This window comes from Podarcis filfolensis (assembly GCF_964270895.1).
Source record: "Podarcis filfolensis genome assembly, chromosome: 4".
NCBI classification, from domain to species: Eukaryota; Metazoa; Chordata; class Lepidosauria; order Squamata; family Lacertidae; genus Podarcis; species Podarcis filfolensis.
Window position 1 is genome coordinate 51,934,430 of NC_139607.1, and position 19,872 is coordinate 51,954,301.

Below are 19,872 nucleotides of genomic sequence, written 5' to 3' on the forward strand. Positions count from 1 at the left end.
TCTGGTAGAAAACAGTGGGGATTTATATTTGTCTGGAACTATCCTTGTGCTATTCAAATGCAAAGGCATGTTCTGCTTTAAGTATTACACAAATTCAGATGTTATGGAGAAAGAGAGCTGAGTTTCAGTGTACTGATGCCATTTTGCCCTCATGAATGTTCCCAGCAGCTTCATATCAATATTAAATACCATTTGAAATAAAACAGTGCAGCATCCCTTAGTGTAACCACCAGGGGGCAAAAAAAGCAATCTCTTAATACAACTTTCTGGACTTGGTCCTGTAGATAGGATCAGAATCAGTGTAACACAGAATCCCCATCCGATAGAGCTGGTCCAGGAGCATATCTCTGTGGTACCGAAAGCCACAAGAGAAGCAGGAGCAAGGTTGCTCCCTGTAAAAGTCAAACTCTCCACTACCTTCCCTGAGAAGTGGATATTTGTAGCGGTTGATAGTTATTCCAATATTAATATTACTGCAAAATACTGTACTGAAGCACCTACACCTCTCATCATGTATGAGACTGAATATTCAGCCTTTTAGGCCAAGTGCAGAAAACCACCATAAGCATCAGACTCTTGACATTATAAGTCAAACTGAATATTTGTGTTATTTGAAAGAAACATAGTACTGATACCCAGTTTAATACTTAGGATGGCCGGGGGAGGGGGGAGGCGAAGCGTACCATTACAGCATAAGAACCACAGTACAGCATAATGAATGACCACATTAACAATCTGATTAATCAATTCACAAAATGTATTATAGACATAAACTTATCTCTTAATACCTACAGTGTCTGAGCTTCCTGTATCAGTACCTAGGTAGGCAGGGGGCATCTGCACTTTGCTAAGTACTTTGAAGCATGTCCTTAAGGCATGAGTGAGCTCTGGTAAACTTAGTGTTTCCATGTTTTCAAGGAGAGATTGCACTATACAGCAGAGCATCTGTGGCAGATAGAGAGACTGCACTTCGGAATAAAGTTCCTATAAAAACAAGACATTTCAAATAAGCAAATCTCTTAAATGACGTACATTTAATTTAGAAATCAGTTCTTCTTGCTTATTACATTTTATGTATATACATGCAATCAATTACATCTTTATTCTAATCTTATTTATTATGTTAACATTTTAAAATAAAGATTGATTCTTGTACACTTTGATGTCATTTTTTAAACAACTGCTTTTACTCATGTTGCTAACATTCTGGGCCTTGTTGAAGAAGGGCAGGTTATATTAAATAATTTAAGTAAATAATTAATAAAATAATTTATAGACCCTAGAGAAGTCACTTTACTTGAACCTAAAGAACAGCTAAAGAACACAGTACATACATAGTTAACCAATATTAAACGAGGTTATAAAAACAAGTTTGCAGATTATTGCATATTCCCCCCCCCCGCCCGCTCAAATTATCAATCTTTTGTTTTCTTCTAGGGCACAAAAGCTGTCCATAAATGTACAAAACATCGAACAAAACCTATCATTCCACAGCTCTTTAATAGATGTGTGAGACTTAAGTCATAAAAGTTGAGCAAATAATAAAGACAAGACTAGTATGCAAAAAACACTTTTCAAATGACAAATGTGTCCATGCACCATCAGATATTTGGCAATTAAAAATGTGTTTTCTTAATAATTAGTTTATTTGCAGGGATACACATGGAAATTGACTTACTAATGGTATTACATCTAGAAGAAATATCAGTAGAGTGCAGAGTTCTGAAACGGTTGCAACATTCCTCGTCATAAGTTGTGTCTGCATAGATTTATTTCTGCAATTGAAAGGGAAAGCGTGGTTTTGAGGAACTTTTTAGAAATTGAACTGCATTGATGTTTTATCTTGCTTGCTACTTTTGGTAGAAATGCAGCTAAGAAATGTTTCGATATTTATGGATGAAATGTAATAAAGGTCAAGCATTAAAGAGATGTGAAAGTGAACACTGCAGCAGCATATTATCCCTAAGTTTTATACATTATATCAATGGCCAGGATCTTGTATGCCAAGACATGAAAATGCATACACATTTAAGGATCAAGGATGAGTTAACTTGACTCCCTTTAATAAGATAAAAAGTTAACAAACAAAAAAGATTTTAAAAACCTGCATATTATGAAAACTATTGTTTCGGTTAGTTATGCCTTTATTGTTAAATAAAGAAATTTCATAGGAAGCAATTCATCAACAATATGAAATAAATAATCAAACAGAACTAAGATTCAAACAATCTGTTCAACTAAGCTGTCCAACAGGTTCATAAGGATATATCAAATATTTTTTAAAGTAAAGTAACCGACTCATTTAATTCAAATTTGTTCTACCATTCTCTCAGCCATTTATTTACTTACTCACTTACTTAAATATATGGCTATTGAAAGATTCCTATAATGCTTTTCACAAAATGTATTACAGTGGTACCTCGGGTTAAGTACTTAATTCGTTCCGGAGGTCCGTACTTAACCTGAAACTGTTCTTAACCTGAAGCACCACTTTAGCTAATGGGCCTCCTGCTTCTGCCGCACCGCCAGAGCCCGATTTCTGTCCTCATCCTGAAGCAAAGTTCTTAACCTGAAGCACTATTTCTGGGTTAGCGGAGTCTGTAACCTGAAGCGTATGTAACCTGAAGCGTATGTTACCTGAGGTACCACTGTACAGTGGTGTACAACAATAAAACTTCATAGGAAATACATACAACACACAGTAGGTCAAGAATAAGTAGCGAAGTTAAGACTCTTAGATTAACTCTAACAGCATAATATATATATATAGAGAGAGAGAGCGCACGCTACCTGAAGCAGTCTTCGAAACATCTGGTCATATAATCCCAGAGAAAATCCGTGCTTAAGGATGTGATCAGCAGATTAGCTGTTTTAACTATCTCAGATGCATTCTTGTTTTCTTTGATTGCACTAAAAACAGCAAGAGTCAAGCAAATGTAGTAAATATTCAGCAGTAAGCATTCTGAAGTATTAAGCACAGACGTCAAAGAACAAATATATATTGCAAAATAAGAAATCTAGCAGGGTAATGGGAACTATGTCTCATTGGCTGTTGTTGATTTCTGCTGCATATGCTGACAGCATCCTGGCCACAAGACGGGTTATGTACTATATTCCCATGATACCCAAAGCCCTACTGGACTACCAGCATCAATAGACCTACATTTCCAATTGACTTTTGCAGCTGATAATCCAACAGGGGCCCTGCAGCCATTTCCCCCTATGTCAACATCAAGAGAATTGAGAGGTCTCAGCTCAGAATAAGGCCAAGATTGATGCAGACTCAAATAAAACCAAACCCTTAATTACAACTTGCTTGCAGTGTGCCCATTCTAAACTGAGTGCAGGGGTGCTCACTCACCACTACTTATAAAAAAATATGATCGACTATTCTAGCTAACTGATCCAACTATTCTAGTTCAATGCTCAATTTCAATGAAATTTACTTTCGAGGAAATGCTAATTTGGGTACTCAAATGCAATGACACAATAGTCATGGTCAGCAGGAAACTAGCAAGGGGGTGGGAGAGATAAATCAAATCCCAGTGGTGTTTTTCAGACACCTGATTAATATCAGAGCAAAAAAAAAAGAAAAAGAAAGGCCAAAGCATACCTTGTAAGGACATTTCCTGTTTGACTGTAACTAAGTTTAAGATCAGAACCCAGTGTATCCTTGCAATAAGAATAGAATGCTCTGATCACTTCAAGAAACAAATCCGCAACAACTGGTGGTCCTTCAACAAAAGAAAGATACAATGAAGTCTGATCATAATGAGTGGCAATATTTTATTTCATAATAGAAGAGGAGGAAATAGAAACCCAAATTCTTAGTGGCTCAATGAATTATGTAGATAACTGTCAAGCCCTGAGCCATTTTTACTGGAATGATTAAAAACCGACAATGTGATCAGAAATTGTTTCCTAGAACCTTAATATTCTTAGCGAGAAGCCGAGTACTGTATTGGTCTCAGGTCATCAGATGACGTAGGCTTTAGCTTAGAATGCTTATGGCATTACATTTTAGCCTTTAAAGCAACGGATCGTTTGTTGCAACAAACTAAAACAACTATTTTTCAGGAGCTTTTCTTCAATTTTATATTCTTCAGCAAGACTTCAGCAAGACCCACTGCAAGTACTTAGAAATATATGTATCCCCGCCCCCGCAAGGACTGTAACTATTCATATTATACACCATTTATTTTGAGCTACTATTGTGGCCTGTCCCCTTACCACAGATTTGTTATCTGAACAAAATGTTTTAAGCAGGCACTGAAAAGAGAACATCCAAGGTTGATGTCAATAAGCAGGGAGTTTCAAAGAACAGATGCTTCCAAGTAAGTAATGTTCATTAATTTCAATGACTCTACTCAGAGCAGAACAAACAACTAATACAACCCGTTCCTTTGAAAGCAGAAGGGCTAGTGCTTCTTTACATCTGCACTAGGTTTCCTCAAAATAAATTCAAACAATACTTTGAGAGAAGATCTTGCTTGCTATAGCCTATACACCAATTTCAAGCAATATTTCAAAAGGATAGAAACAATGCCACAGGTTCTCTTATATTTAAATATTGCACAGATGTATGAAATAATGGTAGTATTTTTCTATTATATGTCAGGCTTTTAAAAGTGAAGTAACAGTAGCATGCTCATACCAATGGAATATACTTCCTTATTTCATTAGAGAGAAGGAAAAAGAAGGATTGCAGAACATCTAACAGTTAAACCATAAGAGACCCTGAAAATGCAACATTAGTTTGGCAGTTACTTCTAAACATTTAGGAATAGAAATGTTATTTCCACAATAGAAATCCACAAGAGCTACTCAAGCATCCAAGGTTGACAGCCATTCAGAACATAGAGACAAGATTGTTTTAAAAACCAATATGAATGGCCATAAAGCTGATATGGACAAAACAAAGGTCTGTTCATAGTGTGTTTCCTGCATATCCTGGAGGCATACTGAAGCACATGACTAGTGATTTGGGTACAAGCCTTATTGGGACTCATCATGATAAGAGTAGACATCCTGCTACCTATTGGCAAAGAAGGTGTAAAGTTTGCCTTTTGTTTTGCTTAGCCATCTATTGGCCTGTTCACATGTAATGTTAACCCATGGTTTATTAATTGGTATGGTTTGTTTATAACCAACAAACAACACTCTGCAGTCAGGGTTTGTTGTTGGCTATGGTTTGTTTTAGCTGTGACTTAGTGTCTTTAACTTTCTTCTTTAACCATCATTTGTCATCCCACGTCAGATGCTTGCTAAAGGCACAAACCTAGAACAAATGGAAAACAAATATACGTAGCCAAGTATATTTCTGTATTAGTTCTCTTGAGAGACTTCCTTCTTACCTATTTCAGGTTTGTCAAGTAGGCTTATGAGAATGCGGAAGGGTCTCAAATATGCATGATGCTGTTCCTCCAAGTCAGATTCTGCAAAATTTTGATGCAGTATTTCAATCAACGCCTGTTAAAACAATGTTAAAACAATCAAATGTTGAATTTGGAAGCAAAAATAGCATTAACATTGTCACTTACTCTAATATTACTGCTTGAAAGATCTCAAAACACAGCCAAACCCCAATTGAAAAGAAGGGTGGAAAACTGACACCAGATTCCAAATCCATTTTCAGAATTCCTCTTTTACAACCTAACATTGTGGTTCTCCTGCAACTGCAGAAAAGACATAGTGGCTTGCGCTGCAGCAGCTAAAGTAGTATGTGGTTTGGCATGGACAGGGGAAAGAGCATAGCCAATAGCTCCTACCCACAGCAGACAATTCCCCCACATTGCCTTTAGAACTAGGAATCAGCATCAATAGAAGTATAGTGTCCAGTACCGCTCTGTACTGCCTTGGTCAGACCACATATGAAATACTGTGTTCGGTTCTGGGCATGACACTTTAAGAAGGATATTAACAAGCTGTAATGTGTGCAGAGGGCAAGCAAGATGATCAAGGATCTGGAAGCCAAACCTGATGAGGAATGTCTGAGGGAGTTGGGTATGTTTAGTCTGGCTAAGAGAAGACTGGGAGAAGATATGATAGCCATCTCCAAACATCTAAAGGGCTGTTACATGGAAGAAGAAGAAAGCTTGTTTTCTCCTGCTCCAGAGGCAAGGACCCAAATCAATGGGTTCAAGTTACAAGAAAGGAGATGCCAACCAAACATCAGACGGAACTTTCTGTTCAACAGAGGAGCAGACTCCCACAAGAGCTGGTGGACTCTTCTTTCATCAGAGGTTTTCATTTTCAAGCAGAGGTTGGAAGGTCATCTGTCTTGGGTGCTTTAGCTGAAATTCCTGCATTGCAGGGGGTTGGACTAGATGACCCTCAGGGTCTCTTCCAACTCTCCAATTCTTTGACTATGAATTGAAGGGAAATGTTGATTTTTCTGCAGTTCTAGTATTTTGACCTGCTTCCTCCTTGCACTCAGAGCTACCAAACAGAAGCATAACTATGTAGAGACAGTTGAATGATGTCAGCAATGAAATGCAGTTGCTGACATGGCTGTGCCACTTCCTTCTGCTGAACCTACACACTGAGACTGGGACTGGATGCTACCACCAAAATTCCCATATGTGATCTGATGAGCTGCTGAGCTTGCACACGGGTGATTAGGCAACAAGGAATGTATCTTTCAGGGAATTTATTGCAATATATGTTACATTCTTTAAGGAATATTACGCACCTCAACTAAAAGATCTTTGGAATATTTCCCAAAAAAGTAGAAGGCATGGTCCTCTAAGGACATAGAAATAGATGGATCTGGTAGAAAAGTACCTCCCTTGATATCAGAACCTGAGAACATGATAAATAAAGAAAATATGAAAGTGGATTAAATATCATGAATGCAATATAATATACTTTTAAATCAATGGCACAAACAACTATGACAAAGGTTGAACTGCTTTTCCCTTCTGACATTAATAGCACTTGAGCCATCAGTGTGGAATCAGGGGATTTTGCTTAATTTGACAGCAGGACCCACCTAAAAGAAAGTGTGGCAGTACGTTTAACTTCCTTTGGTCTTTTGTAGAGTCACATACATGTCACATTCGATACTGTAGGTGGTGGAAGCCCATAATATGAGCTACTACTATAGATGCAATACATGCATGCTAACTTCCTCTGAGTTATATTGAGACCAAAGCGCATCCACCAGGAGCTGTGTATCCAGCACTGTGGGCCCAATTTTCTGGAGCTCTCTTCCAGCTGAATTCAGACAGGCCTGCTGGTTGTTGAACGTCTGGTGCTTTATTTTAGCAGTACCCTTTCCCGATTTCTGTTAACCTGATTTTATCTTCATTGTATCTTTTTGTGACCTTATTGTACACCTTTACTAGACTACAGTGTTAAACAGACCATAAATGGTTGAATAAATAAAATGTAATAAACAGGATGTCAGATTTCTGCTCGTGCTATTAAAATCTGACATGAAGTTGGATACACTTTCCCCTCACACATAAGCAATATCTAGTATGGATGTAAAATAGTGATCTGGAGATAGGAATCTGACTTATACACAGCCAGACCACTCAGTCTATCCAGTTCAGTATCATCTCCATTGCCTGGCCACAGATCCCTAGGGTTTCAGACAAAAGCGTTTGTTTCTCAGCTCTATCTGAAGATGTCAAGGATTAAACCTGGGACTTTTGCATACAAAGCATGTCCTCTACTACTCAACCATGGCATTTACCTGGTAAGTGAAATATAGACCTTTAATCCCACCAGTCTTACAAAGTGAATAATCAACTGTCCGGCTTAGTATTGATTTCTGTTTCACAAAATAGTTCATAATACAGTGGACACGGAGGCTTCTATTAATTTAAACTTTCTACTTGGTACTCCTGAATTACTGAGAAAGCAAGCTGTCAATTAAGTCACTGAGTAAGCAATGTATGACAATAAAGGGTGCAATTTTTCAAAGAAGGCAGTGGTAGCCAATGTGGTACCCTCCAGATGTTGTTGTGCTACAGTTCCCATCAGCCTCAGCCAGCTTGGCCACAGGTGATGGTGGGGGGGGGTGTTGGGTACCCCTGGTCTAATTGATACTGTGATACTCCCCTTCCATTAGGGAAACGTTTGTGCACACAAAATCTTATGCAAGGTGACACAAATGGCACTTCTCTACATACGGTATAATCATAACCCCGCCTACTCAGAAGTATGTCCAAATGCATTCAGTGTGGCCTATTTCCAGGGAAGTGGGGTTAGGCCTGCAGCTGTAGTTGTGTAAGGCAATTCCAGCAAAAATGCATATAATACAGTGTTTGGGGATGTCTGTATACTCCCTGAATATCCCAGGACAAAAATGTTGTAAAAAACGGTATTCTGCTGTAGATGGCCCATAAATACAGATGAAACCTGGAGTTTTTAAACATTCTATTTCAAGAGTGTGCACTAAAGTTATCTGAACACCAGTAGCAAAAATTACACACAAAGATAATGTGGCTATAATTGGTACAGTACCTAGCAGCCATGCATATAACCTTCTGTTAAGTGACATATCTCTTCTTAAGAGAGTTTGGGCAGATGCTGAGAGAAGGTGGACTATATCAGATCTAGACAGTGTGACAGCACTTTCACTGGGATCCTAAACAAAGAACAAACAAGTCAGATATAGGTGAGTTTCCTCGAACAAAAACCAGGAAATGCAAAAACAAAACCACCGCACTGTGGCACTAAAAAAATTAGCAACATAAAACTCCTCTCACTTTAATGCTGCAATCTGTTCATGTCTATCAGGACCAAGACAGCCTAACCATAGTAGTTCTGATACTGGCAATCTGCATTAAATGTCCCTTGAGGTGGCCAAGAAACTGCAGTTACTAAAGCAGCATGTTGTTTTGGTGGTAGATATGGCAGTGAACACCTTAGAGAACCAGAATTTTGTACAGGGCTGCCCCTTCTTTAAACATCTTCAGAATACTTACACAGAGACCAATGGTTTGTTTGATTTTGGAATGGGTGGGGGAGAACTAAAAAATAAACCCAACCGGAAACCAAGGCACCACTTGCATGTACAGAAAATGTACAAAGCCTATGCAGTTTTCCCTTGCACTTGCTTGTCAGTGTAGCAAGCCTTAGAGTTGGACCACAAAAAGTTAAGTCTTTTCCTTACCAAAGATGAATAAAATGGGAAGAAGAAGAGAACCACTTCCAAAGTGTTCCTTTGCACAAGAACATTTGAATCCAGCATTGACACACAAAAAGCTTTGACCTGTAAGAAAAGAACAGAATTGCATTTGCGGAATACACCCCTCTGCTGCCAAGGAATATACCTGGTAGTGGAGGGCATGACGGAGGCACAAGCTTCCCTTGGGCAAAGGGAATGGGAAGCTGTTGGAAGTGTTAGGCTGTAGTAAGGCTGATGGGGTCTGCATGAGGATAAAGTAGGTAAGAGAGAGTAATCCCCATGCTTCCTAGACTGTCTTTCTCACCTAACCTGTAGTGATTTTATTCAGATGCCAGACTCTTAGGACTGCTGACCTCACTTCCTATTTCTCCCTTCCTTGATCCCACTTTTTGCTTCTCTCTTCTGCAGAGATGACAGAGCAAGCATGGCCCTCCTCATCTCCTTCTTAGTTAGGCAGAACTAGGGCCAGCTTTCGATCAAACATGCATTTCATCTAACTAATGTAGCTTTCTTATTTTTCTATACACAAGACTCTGTGGTTGCCTTCAGCGAAAAGCGTGTTCCTCCAAACAGGGATTCAGTGCAGTGTTCAGTTCAAGGTTCTGCTGGCGCATATAAACTCGCCCCCTTTCCAAAGCAGTCAATCTGGGGGAGATTTCACATGGTCCCTATTATTCTTATATTTGTTGCTGTTGATCAACACTTAGCCAGAGAAAATGATCTGAGAAAGGACATCCAAGGATGGCTATGTATCACCTTCATGAGTGTATGATTAGTTTGCAGTTTGCCCATGCTTCTAGAATTGTTTGTTTAGAAACACATACAAAGAACACACATTACCAGTTGTGTAACCTACCATGAGCTTGGTATCCGTTCCCAGCATATACTTCTGCTGTTTTCCAGATAATTCTCTGTTGATATGACTAACAACAAAAAGGGAGGCAGGCAGCCTTATGGAAGGACTAACCAGGACACTCCCCCATAATGCTGAGTAAAACACTTCTTTGCCAATTACTAGAGACAACTTCACAAGTAAAGCATCTGTCCTGTGAAAACAAAAAGAAGTGGAAATGAAAAAGGTTAGTTTCTATACCACTTCCATCAAATGACCATTCTTTTTTTTATATATATAAAAAACGACAGCTTAATCTAGCAAAGATCACTCACCCTAGTTTGGAACTGTCACTGCATTCACATTTTCACATAATTTGTCCCTCTGTCACGAGTTATACCCAGTCCAGGCCTGCTCTTTCTATAGTAAATTAGTATTGCCACTCATGTACGTCACAGGTATTCAAAATTGGGAACTGATGTTACGGAAGAAGATGGAGAAATGATTCTAGGGTTGTGCTGAAGGAAATTACTACTCTAGTCAACCCTACCACATTTTAGCAATTGTGACTCAAAGGATCATGGGTCCATGCCTTCAACCATACAACTTAGATAAAAAAAGTTCACCCTTTGGCTGCTAATTATTTAATGCTGTCAGTATTTAAATATAATAAGGGGCTACTTATGGCCATCTGCTTTAAATCTCTCCTCCCCACCAAGTCACATCACTAATGGGCAAGACTTAATGTACGAGTCACCCAATGATTGCTCATAATCTGAATAAATTAAGTGGACAGAATCTCTTGATCGGAAAGAAGTAATCACCTCAGGAAGTTCTAATAAGAACAGGATGCAAGCTTTCCACCTTTGTTTCTTCTCTTTCAAATACAGATTTTTGCGAAGACTTTGCTTGGGGGGCGGGGAGTACCAACATGTGGTGGCGGTGAAACATATTGGAAAGGTAAGGAATACTAACAGCATCCCATTCACCTGCCTTTTGTGGATTTTGGTGGAGATCTGGTGTCTGAGAAGGCTTTAATATTTGAAAATCATTTCTGATAGTTCAGTTGTCTACATAACTGGATTAATGTATACTATGAATTTACAGAATTAGAGAAAGGAAGCGCGCATCCTGAGAGCTTAACCAAAAGCAAACCACCCACACAAATTATGTGCATAATTAAATAATATACGTAGTAGAGACAGACTTGATGGCTGACAAGACTCTCAACTACACTGCATCAGTTCTGCATCACTGATGTTCCAAATCTCATACCAGTCATAATCTTGTTAGAGGCCTTAAGTCTCTATGTTTCATCCCCCACTCCTATCTACAATAGGCAACAGTAACATACTTAACACTCTTATAAGACTGTAAGAAAAAAACATAAATGCTTAGGGTGAATTTAGAGGATAAAGCTCAAGCAAATGTTTCCATAAAATTCTGAAAACAGGCAAGGCTTTCTCTAAATTCCATTGACAGAGCTTGTAAATATTAAGCAGAAGGGAGTTTCTCCTGCTGCTTCCAGATGCCTTTTGGCACAGCGACATTTCCATTTGTACCCAAAAGAACCTGCTTGTTTGCACTTATGATTCTGCAGCAACAGGCACTTCCTGCTCAAGTTGTCCTGTGGCCCTTGCCAAATACAAACAGAATATCTTAACTCTAAATCCTTACGGCTCTGCCCTTCCTGTTTCTTTCAGTAGCTTGTCTTCTCTGACCCCACCAAGAGCCTTTCCACATAACCCATACTGCACAGACGAGCAGCTCTTGGAAGTGGGGATAGGTATCTATTAAATAAATATATTTTTTAAAAGTTTTAAAGATGCAATGACATTTATTGTAAGAGCAAGTGATACGAAACCTGTCATAGATTTCTGACCCTTCCTCCAAACCGGGCAGGAGTCCAATTAAGAAGGCTTGAAGACTTGGCAAGAGGCACTTCTGCAGTGGGATAAAGTATTTCTCGTACAGGCCAAGAAGAACAGGCCTCACCGACATTGCTGCATTTGCCAGCAATGGAAACAAGCCTGAGCTGGAGACAGAGAGTGAGAGATTTAAAAAAGGGGAGTGTGTGTCAGCCATTGGTTGCATTCACACATTATGTTAAATTATGGCTTAGTATTACAATGATGAGTTGAATGGAGTCTTGGGCTTGTGCACTTCCTTCTCCCCTGAGGCAGCTATGAGAAAGTTTAGAAACATTTGTTCCCATTTGAAATTAACCACAGCTTTTTGTGGCTACTGAAATCTGGAAAACTGCGGCTAATCTTAGTTATTTGTTCAAACCACACTTTATGAAGTTGGCTCGTTTCAACAACAATAGTGAAGACTAACTACAGTTCAGGGTTTGTACATGACATTAAACTGTAGTTTACCTGAAACAGAAGCTCCAAATCTGCTTTTTGCAGTCGCACTTGAGGGGAGGGGAAGCGTGAGCTTGGGCGCCTTCTGCAACTCATCCTTGCAGCACTAAACCAGAGTTTAATATTATCTGCAAGCACAGCCACTAATATTAAATTACAGTCTTACTTTTTAAGTGGAATGTTTACCTGTATAGAAACAAGTCCTTTGCAAGCCATTTGGTTCCAATGATTTTAAATATTATTTCATAGGTCTCTAGTGCCTTTAGGTGCACTCCACTGGGCAACGCTGGATGTAAACACTGAGATAACCTCTTGCTAATAATCAGACGCCTTGGTAAAAGGGAGTACTTCAAATTACTTTGAAGAGCCTGTAAAATAATGGTAGGAATTAAATGTTATAACTTACATCAACATTAGTCAGCAAATGAACTTAGCTAAAGCTTTACTGTAATCTTCTACTTAACAGAACTAGCCTTCAGAGAGCTGAGGCTGCTGAAGAGGCCAAAGATCACCTCAGCTGTGAGTCCTGGAGAACCTGCTCCCTGCCTTGCTGGCCTTTTCCCACATGGCCTGAGAGGGTGGGGCCTGGACTGACTCCAGTTACAAAAGCTGAAGCTGCCGAAAACACTCTTGGACTGGGGTACTGTTTGTGTGTGTGAGGGGGCTATTGCTGTTACTGATATTAATTGTTTTGTACCTTTATTTCAGATCTTATGTGGAAATTGTTTCAATTTGGTTGTGTATTTTTGGTGTTTTATTTATTGTTTATGGCTTTTCTTATGTTGTAATTATGTATTTTGTCATGCTGCAAGCCACCTTGAGCATGGTTTTAACTATGGAAAGACAGCACAGAAATCAGATTGTGTATGCATGTTGTTACTAGCAGACTTATGGGGACGTAGGTAGCGCTGTGGTCTAACCCACTGAGCCTCTTGGGCTTGCTGATCAGAAGGTTGGCAGTTTGAATGTGTGCAATGGGGTGAGCTCCCATTGCTCTGTCCCAGCTTCTGCCAACTTAGCAATTTGAAACATACCAGTGCAAGTAAATAAATAGGCACCACTGTGGTGAGAAGGTAAACGGCGTTTCCATGTGCTCTGGTGTCCATCATGGTGTTCCATTGTGCCAGAAGCAGTTTAGTCACTCTGGCCACATGACCCAGAAAACTGTCTGTGGACAAACGCCGGCTCCCTGGGCCTGAAAGCGAGATGAGCTCCGCAACCCCATAGTCGCCTTTGACTGGACTTAACCGTCCAGGGGTCCTTTACCTTTTTACCTTTTAATTGTTGCTCTATACTTGGTACAGATAGTTAACTGCTGATTTGATACTTGGCATGATGAGGGAAGTGCCTTTCCACATAGTATGCCTCATTGTCACATTTTTCCTTAGAACAGTGCTTCCCACAAATCTCTCTCTCAGTATCAATTCAACACAATATTATATCTGTGCTTTATAGCTGGGAGTGCAGTTAGCTTTATTGCTTTCTATCTCCTTTTTTGTTCTTAAGAATGGCAAAATGCGAATCACCCCAGAGCCTAAATTCTTCCTGGAAAGGCATGAGGATTGTCCTCTTTTGTTTTGGCCATCAAGAGCTAATTCGCTTTTTAAAATATATATTGTGTATGTACGTTTCCTCCCCTTGCTTGAAGCGCCCAGGTCTATACCCACTTAGTGTGAGTAAAACTTGATCTCAGGCTACTTAACTAAGCATCATGATGACCACATATAAACAGGCACGAGTGTCATCTTAATTTATGAAAAGCAACCTAGGATATTGTAGCACATTACAAAATAAAACCCTGACAATGTCGGAATCAAGCCTTAGTCAGAGGAATTGGCCACTCTCCAGGTGCCCGGCTTGGATTCCTTGTTGATCTCCCCTGTCAGCGACTCCCGGCAAGACAAGGCGAGATCCCGGCGATCCTCCTCAAACGTGAGAAGAACACACCATTCCTCCCCCATCCCCAGGGAGGGGAGAGAGACAGACAGAAATGTATTTACATGCCTTTATTTCTGTCTTTCCAGCAGTACAGAGAAAACGTGTCTGCACTCTCTCAACACCAACAGCAGAGAGAGAATAACTCCTCCCATGTACTTCCAGTACAGGGTCATGTGCCACTCTGAACTAACATCCGGTGCTCAGTGCACAGAATAGACTGTCCCTTGTTCCCACGGTACAGTCCCAAAACATCAACATCCTGTTTGGCTTTCCAGCCATCTGGAGCACTCAGCAGCATTGCTCCTTTTTCGTAACAGACAAATGGTATTGCAACATAACTTTCATAGCCCAATTTATCAGATGCATGGCTAATATAATTGGGAAGTTTACAAATTTTACTACAGAAATGGCAGTGGCTGGGATGCAGGAATCTGAAATGTCGGACAATGCAAGAGAGAGTTCTTAAGTATTTCAGTCCTTTGCAGATTTCCATTTATTTCATAGAACTGCAGAGTTGAGAGGGATTGTGAGGGACATCTAGTCCACCCTGCTACAATGCAAGAATCTCAAAATGTGGTCCCCATACAATTTGACTATGTATACAGTTTGCGCTACCAACCCCTTAAACTGTTGTTCGCAACTCTAGGGATTGGTTTCAGAAGGACAGAATTGTGTTAAACAAAGGCATGTTTTGTGGCATAGTATAGTAATAGTTGTCTCTTTTCACGGAAGTCCTAGAACAGGCAGAATATGTAAAAGCTAGAATATATCACTGGGTTGGGAGCAAGTAGACAGAGTGTAAACATCTGGACTATTTGTTAAGGGTGTGTGAATTGCTATGTTGAGTTTGCAAAAGTAAACTGATCAAAGATCCAAACGACTGCAGCTAATTTGTGATCCATAATGCAAAAGAATATGACATTGGTAAAATATTTAAAAATTCATTCAGCAGGGTTTTTCCCCCCTCGTGTTTTATATTACAAATTTAAACCCGTCTCGAAAATGTTGCTAATCGTTTTCATTTGTACAAACAAATGGGTATGGGTGTGCAAGGGCTGTATTGCTATGTCACTCAAACATTCAGCTGAACAGCTCATGGGGGCACTAAAACTTCTTATCAGAAGGACTCAGTTACCCTATTTGTCACATGATAAGGAAGTAGTATGAAGCAATGGTCCACACTTCATGCTAAGCCAGGCCTTGCCTCAGTGCAAATATGTGGGTTCTCAGGAAGGAGCTCACAGCCACTTTGTTCCTCACTGGTCCTTTTTGGTGCAGGAGTGAGCTAAGCTAAGGTTTTCTTAATGTGTCATCTGAACCTGGCTGATAGTTAAGCTCTTGCCTGACTAGCAATGAGCTGTATTATTATTAATACTAACAGTAATAGTCATAAGAATAACCCGCCCTTCGGTCTATGTTCCCAGGGCAGGTCACAACAATTTAAACTGCAACATTAAAAATAGCTTAAAGCAAACTACCTATAGTTTTAAGGCAGCAAATAAATTTTGAAATACTGTAAATCAAACACTGTTCAACATTACTATGACAAGTTAGCCTGGTCGACATCTGCTACAACATCAAGACCTATCAACTGGAAAATCCCCACTATCCTGTTGAGAACTTAGTTTATACCATTAAATCTAATTAAGACCAATTACAATCACTGCCCGTAACACCAATGGGGCATTTAAGACCCAGAAGCTCAGCATGTGATTTACTACCTGCAGCAGAAAAAGACAAGAAAAAAACCCTGCACATGCAAGTTTGAAGCTGATGGGGAAAGAGTATTAATGCACATTTAAGCAAAGGAGTTCAAGCTATTACTGTACTGCTTTGCCTGGCACATATAAATTAAGTGTGTACAGTGGTACCTTGGGTTAAGTACTTAATTCATTCCGGAGGTCCATTCTTAACCTGAAATTGTTCTTAACCTGAAGCACCACTTTAGCTAATGGGGCCTCCTGCTGTCGCTGCGCCGCCAGAGAATGATTTCTGTTCTCATCCTGAAGCAAAGTTCTTAACCTGAGGTACTATTTCTGGGTTAGCGGAGTCTGTAACCTGAAGCGTATGTAACCTGAAGCGTATGTAACCCGAGGTACCACTGTATCTCAAACTAAGATTAATTTGCAAGTAGTCATTCTGTCTTGACCACTGCATTTATGTGCTACAAATACCCATGTTCTAAGCAAATGGATCACATTCCAGTGAACATTTCAAAGAAAAACCTTCTTATTTTCCAAGGTTTTCTTGTTGTGTTATGCCAGTGCCTAGCAGCTACAGAGTAGTTTGTTTCAACTGAAGAAGCAAAGAACAAACTAGGTGAGTATGGTCCCCAATGTTATTTTTTTTCTCTCTCCAAAGATGGGGAAGTTAAGCAGTTCCTTTCCCCTGCCGTTCCTCTACTTAACTTGTAGCCTCCCAGTCATTAAACATACTCACACAAAACCAAGAGACTGTTACATACATCTGTTGCATAACGTATGCTGTGGCCATGAATAAGAGTTGCTCTGCATGATTCTATTCCATTGGCAATAGGAAGAAAATGCTACCATTCCCATACCAACGTGAATAGTCAGTACATAAAAGCCCATATTAAAAATAGGTAAGAAGGTCATGGTAGAATTGTTACAGTAAACTTCAAGAAAGAACAGTGAAGAAAAGAAAGCATAGGAGCTGGCTTATGCACATTCACAGAGGCAATGGCAAAAGTGAGATACGGCAAAGATTTTTTTAATATTTTATATATGCCGTTATAAAACTTGCAGCTGGCAAGCATATAGGAGGGAAAAAGCCTGCTATAAATACATGCAATTCATCTACAAAAGGAAGTATGTTTCCTGATTTAAAAATTACCGACAGTCAATCAATACAATTTGTATAAAACTCACTGACTGATCAACAAATATATTTTAGGACTATCAGCCCGCTATTAGGATTAGCTACTACAAATATTTTTGCACATGCCTGTTAACTCAGACCAAGCTCAAAGTGTACAGGATTACAGAGTATACTGGGATTGGTCTGTGTGGTGCCACACCACTGACTTCTCAAGAGCTGCAGCTTATAAGGACTGGGAGGAGATGGGTCTGGGTGCTGGTGAAGTCAGGGCCACATGGGTGCGCCAAGAGTGCCAATCCAGCGCTCCCACCCATGTGCCCGTGCAGTCTCTACCTTGCTGCCACCCTGACCTACCCCTGCACCATTTAGGTAAGTGGCAGCAATGCTTTTGTCAGAAGGATGGTAATATGGCACCACCTCATTTCCCCAGATGGCCCACTTGGGGCACTTAATGTCATTGGCGCAGGCACCTCTAGCCACCCAAAGGGAGTGGGGAAGATAAACAATCCAGCACACTTTCTGGATCCAGTTTCCCACCCCCGATACAGGTTACTGCAAAACAACGAAAGGATTCGTAAGTATGCATCATTGGAACAAACAGGTATTGAGGAATGTGCAAGCAAAGCATAGGGTTTCCCAAGCTGTGGTCCATGGACCCCCAGTGTTCCATGAGCTAAATTTCAGGTGATCTGCAGTGTTTCTGAATTAGGACTAGGCGATACCAGCTTTTCAGCATCACGGTGTATCACCAGCCAATATACCGTGATGTTGAAAGAGGCAGGCATTGGCCTCTGCCCGCGAGACACCGGGTGAAACCTCCCCAGCTCTCACCTCAAGGGGTGAGGCTGTTTCACCCAGGCTTGTGGACTGGGACAATGCAGCTTGTTTGCGCCACTCAGCTGTGTGTGTGTGGGGGGGGGGCGGGCAACGTCCTCAGTTGAGCAGTTTAAAGATGCAGAGGAACAAGCTGTATTGGCACCTCGTCAACACAGCTTGTTTTCCCCCCTCTCCGTTGCAAGAGGGAAGAGTGGGATGGCGGTTTCACTCAGTGATATACCAATATATTGCCCAGACCTAGTCTGAATTTGTGGTTGAAGTTGAAAGACAGCACATCCATCATACTGAAGATTCATACTGATTTTTAATTGTATTGTATTTTTATTGCTTCTTACATTGTACAACTTACCATTCTATGAAACTGCAATTGCTGCAACAGGCAGAAAACTCATTAAGTGGTCTGCCAAGACCAGGCATAGGCAAACTTGGCCCTCCAGAAGTTTTGGGACAACTCCCATGATCCCTAGCTAATAGGACCAGTGGTCAGGGATGATGGGATTTGTAGTTCCAAAGCATCTGGAGGGCTGAGTCTGCCTATGCCTGGCCAAGACCTTCAGTAATTCTCAAGTGGTTCAAAGGGGGTGGGGGTGGGAACTGATCTGTCAGGCTGCATGGGAGACCTAATTCCCTTGGGGCTAACTCAAGCTGAAAACGAAATGAAGTTTGGGACAGGACAGAGAACAGTGAAACTAGAGGAATTATTGTGGAGATAGAAAAAAGGAAGCACAGATATTTCCCTGTTCCAGGGGAAAATGGAACGTGCGGAAGTCTTTTCTTAAGGCCTCACAGCAACCTAGGCGTTTATCGCAACAACTGATTTACCAGAGCTAAAGGGAACTTTTCCTTTTGAATTATGGGTCATGGTTTTACTCTACAGAAACAAGTGTCATGCAGGCAAAGCCAATGATGGGAAACTGAAAGTAAGTAAGGTTTTAAAGGTACCTTCAGTCTCTAAAGGAAGGCAACTTGTTTCCCTTGAGACCCCTTAATTGGGGAAAGGAAGAGATGGGTTGAAAGGGGAGCAGGAGGCTGCGCATTCCCCTTAGGTACACAGCTGGATCAAAATCAAGTCAAAGACAGAAGAAGGGGGCGGGGAAGGAGGTAGGAAGGGAAGCACGCCAAATTAGGGTTGGAGAATTTGTCTCAGGAGATATCGCACAAAGACTGAAGAACACCAGGGTCCCTGGAGAGAGAACTCTTAAAAGATTTTGCCTTCCTTGGGATGAAGCTTATCCCAGCACAAAGGAAGATGATGTGATCTACAGTATTTGGTAAGCTGGTTGGACGCAAGCCTCCCAGCTACTGGCACTGAGTAAAAAAATGGAAGCAGGTTCCATGTGCATAACTAGACAGAGGATCAAGGTCAACAGAGCCATCTTCTTTAATCGTAATGACATCAGGTGATTGGCACGGAAAGTGCATCTTCAGAATAGGTTGCCATAACCACCAACTGGGAGTTACACAGACTTCCTTTGATCTTTGACAGGTGTCAATCAGCTGGAAGGAACTGGGAGAGTGCCTTCAAAAGAGCTTGCTCTGGAGAGAAAGAAATGCTCTGTTTTAAACAGGGCATTTCCCCCTCTGCACAGGAAATGGCTTGGATTGAAAGTACTGTGAATCGTTTTTTCCAACTCTTTTGGATGCACTAGGGAGCTGCCGACAGGGAACTAACTCCCCAGGGCGGCTGATCCCAACTGACTGGTGTTGATAGGGAGCTCCTCTTGCAAAGGAAGAATCAGGAGCTCTCTTTAAGATCCTGACAGTTCCTTCCTAGCTGCATATGTAGGAGTGGTTTCTGACAAATTCTTTCATGGGTCAAATCTGGACCAGCACCAGGCCTAACTAGGCTTGCAGGGTAGAGATTCCCCACCTCTGGCATCAGGGTAAGCAAATATTCTGTTTATGATAGCTTATATATGCTG

General features: G+C 40.7%; 1 protein-coding gene across 4 annotated transcripts in view; it reads right to left on the reverse strand.

Moving 5' to 3' along the window:
* DOP1B (DOP1 leucine zipper like protein B) overlaps window positions 1-19,872 on the reverse strand; it is a 73,421-nt gene that overhangs the window by 47,953 nt on the left and 5,596 nt on the right. For all 4 annotated transcript variants that reach the window (XR_014546962.1, XR_014546963.1, XM_083608827.1 and 1 more), the window contains exons 3-13: window positions 12,524-12,705; window positions 11,836-12,006; window positions 9,996-10,185; window positions 9,125-9,223; window positions 8,473-8,596; window positions 6,692-6,801; window positions 5,355-5,469; window positions 3,614-3,734; window positions 2,791-2,910; window positions 1,679-1,775; window positions 793-984 (exon numbers count right to left, since the gene is read on the reverse strand). Coding sequence is in view for 2 of the 4 variants with exons in the window: in XM_083608827.1 (XP_083464953.1) it covers window positions 793-984; window positions 1,679-1,775; window positions 2,791-2,910; window positions 3,614-3,734; window positions 5,355-5,469; window positions 6,692-6,801; window positions 8,473-8,596; window positions 9,125-9,223; window positions 9,996-10,185; window positions 11,836-12,006; window positions 12,524-12,705 (1,521 nt within the window). In the remaining 2 variants the exon portion in view is untranslated. The remainder of the gene's footprint in view (window positions 1-792; window positions 985-1,678; window positions 1,776-2,790; window positions 2,911-3,613; window positions 3,735-5,354; window positions 5,470-6,691; window positions 6,802-8,472; window positions 8,597-9,124; window positions 9,224-9,995; window positions 10,186-11,835; window positions 12,007-12,523; window positions 12,706-19,872) is intronic.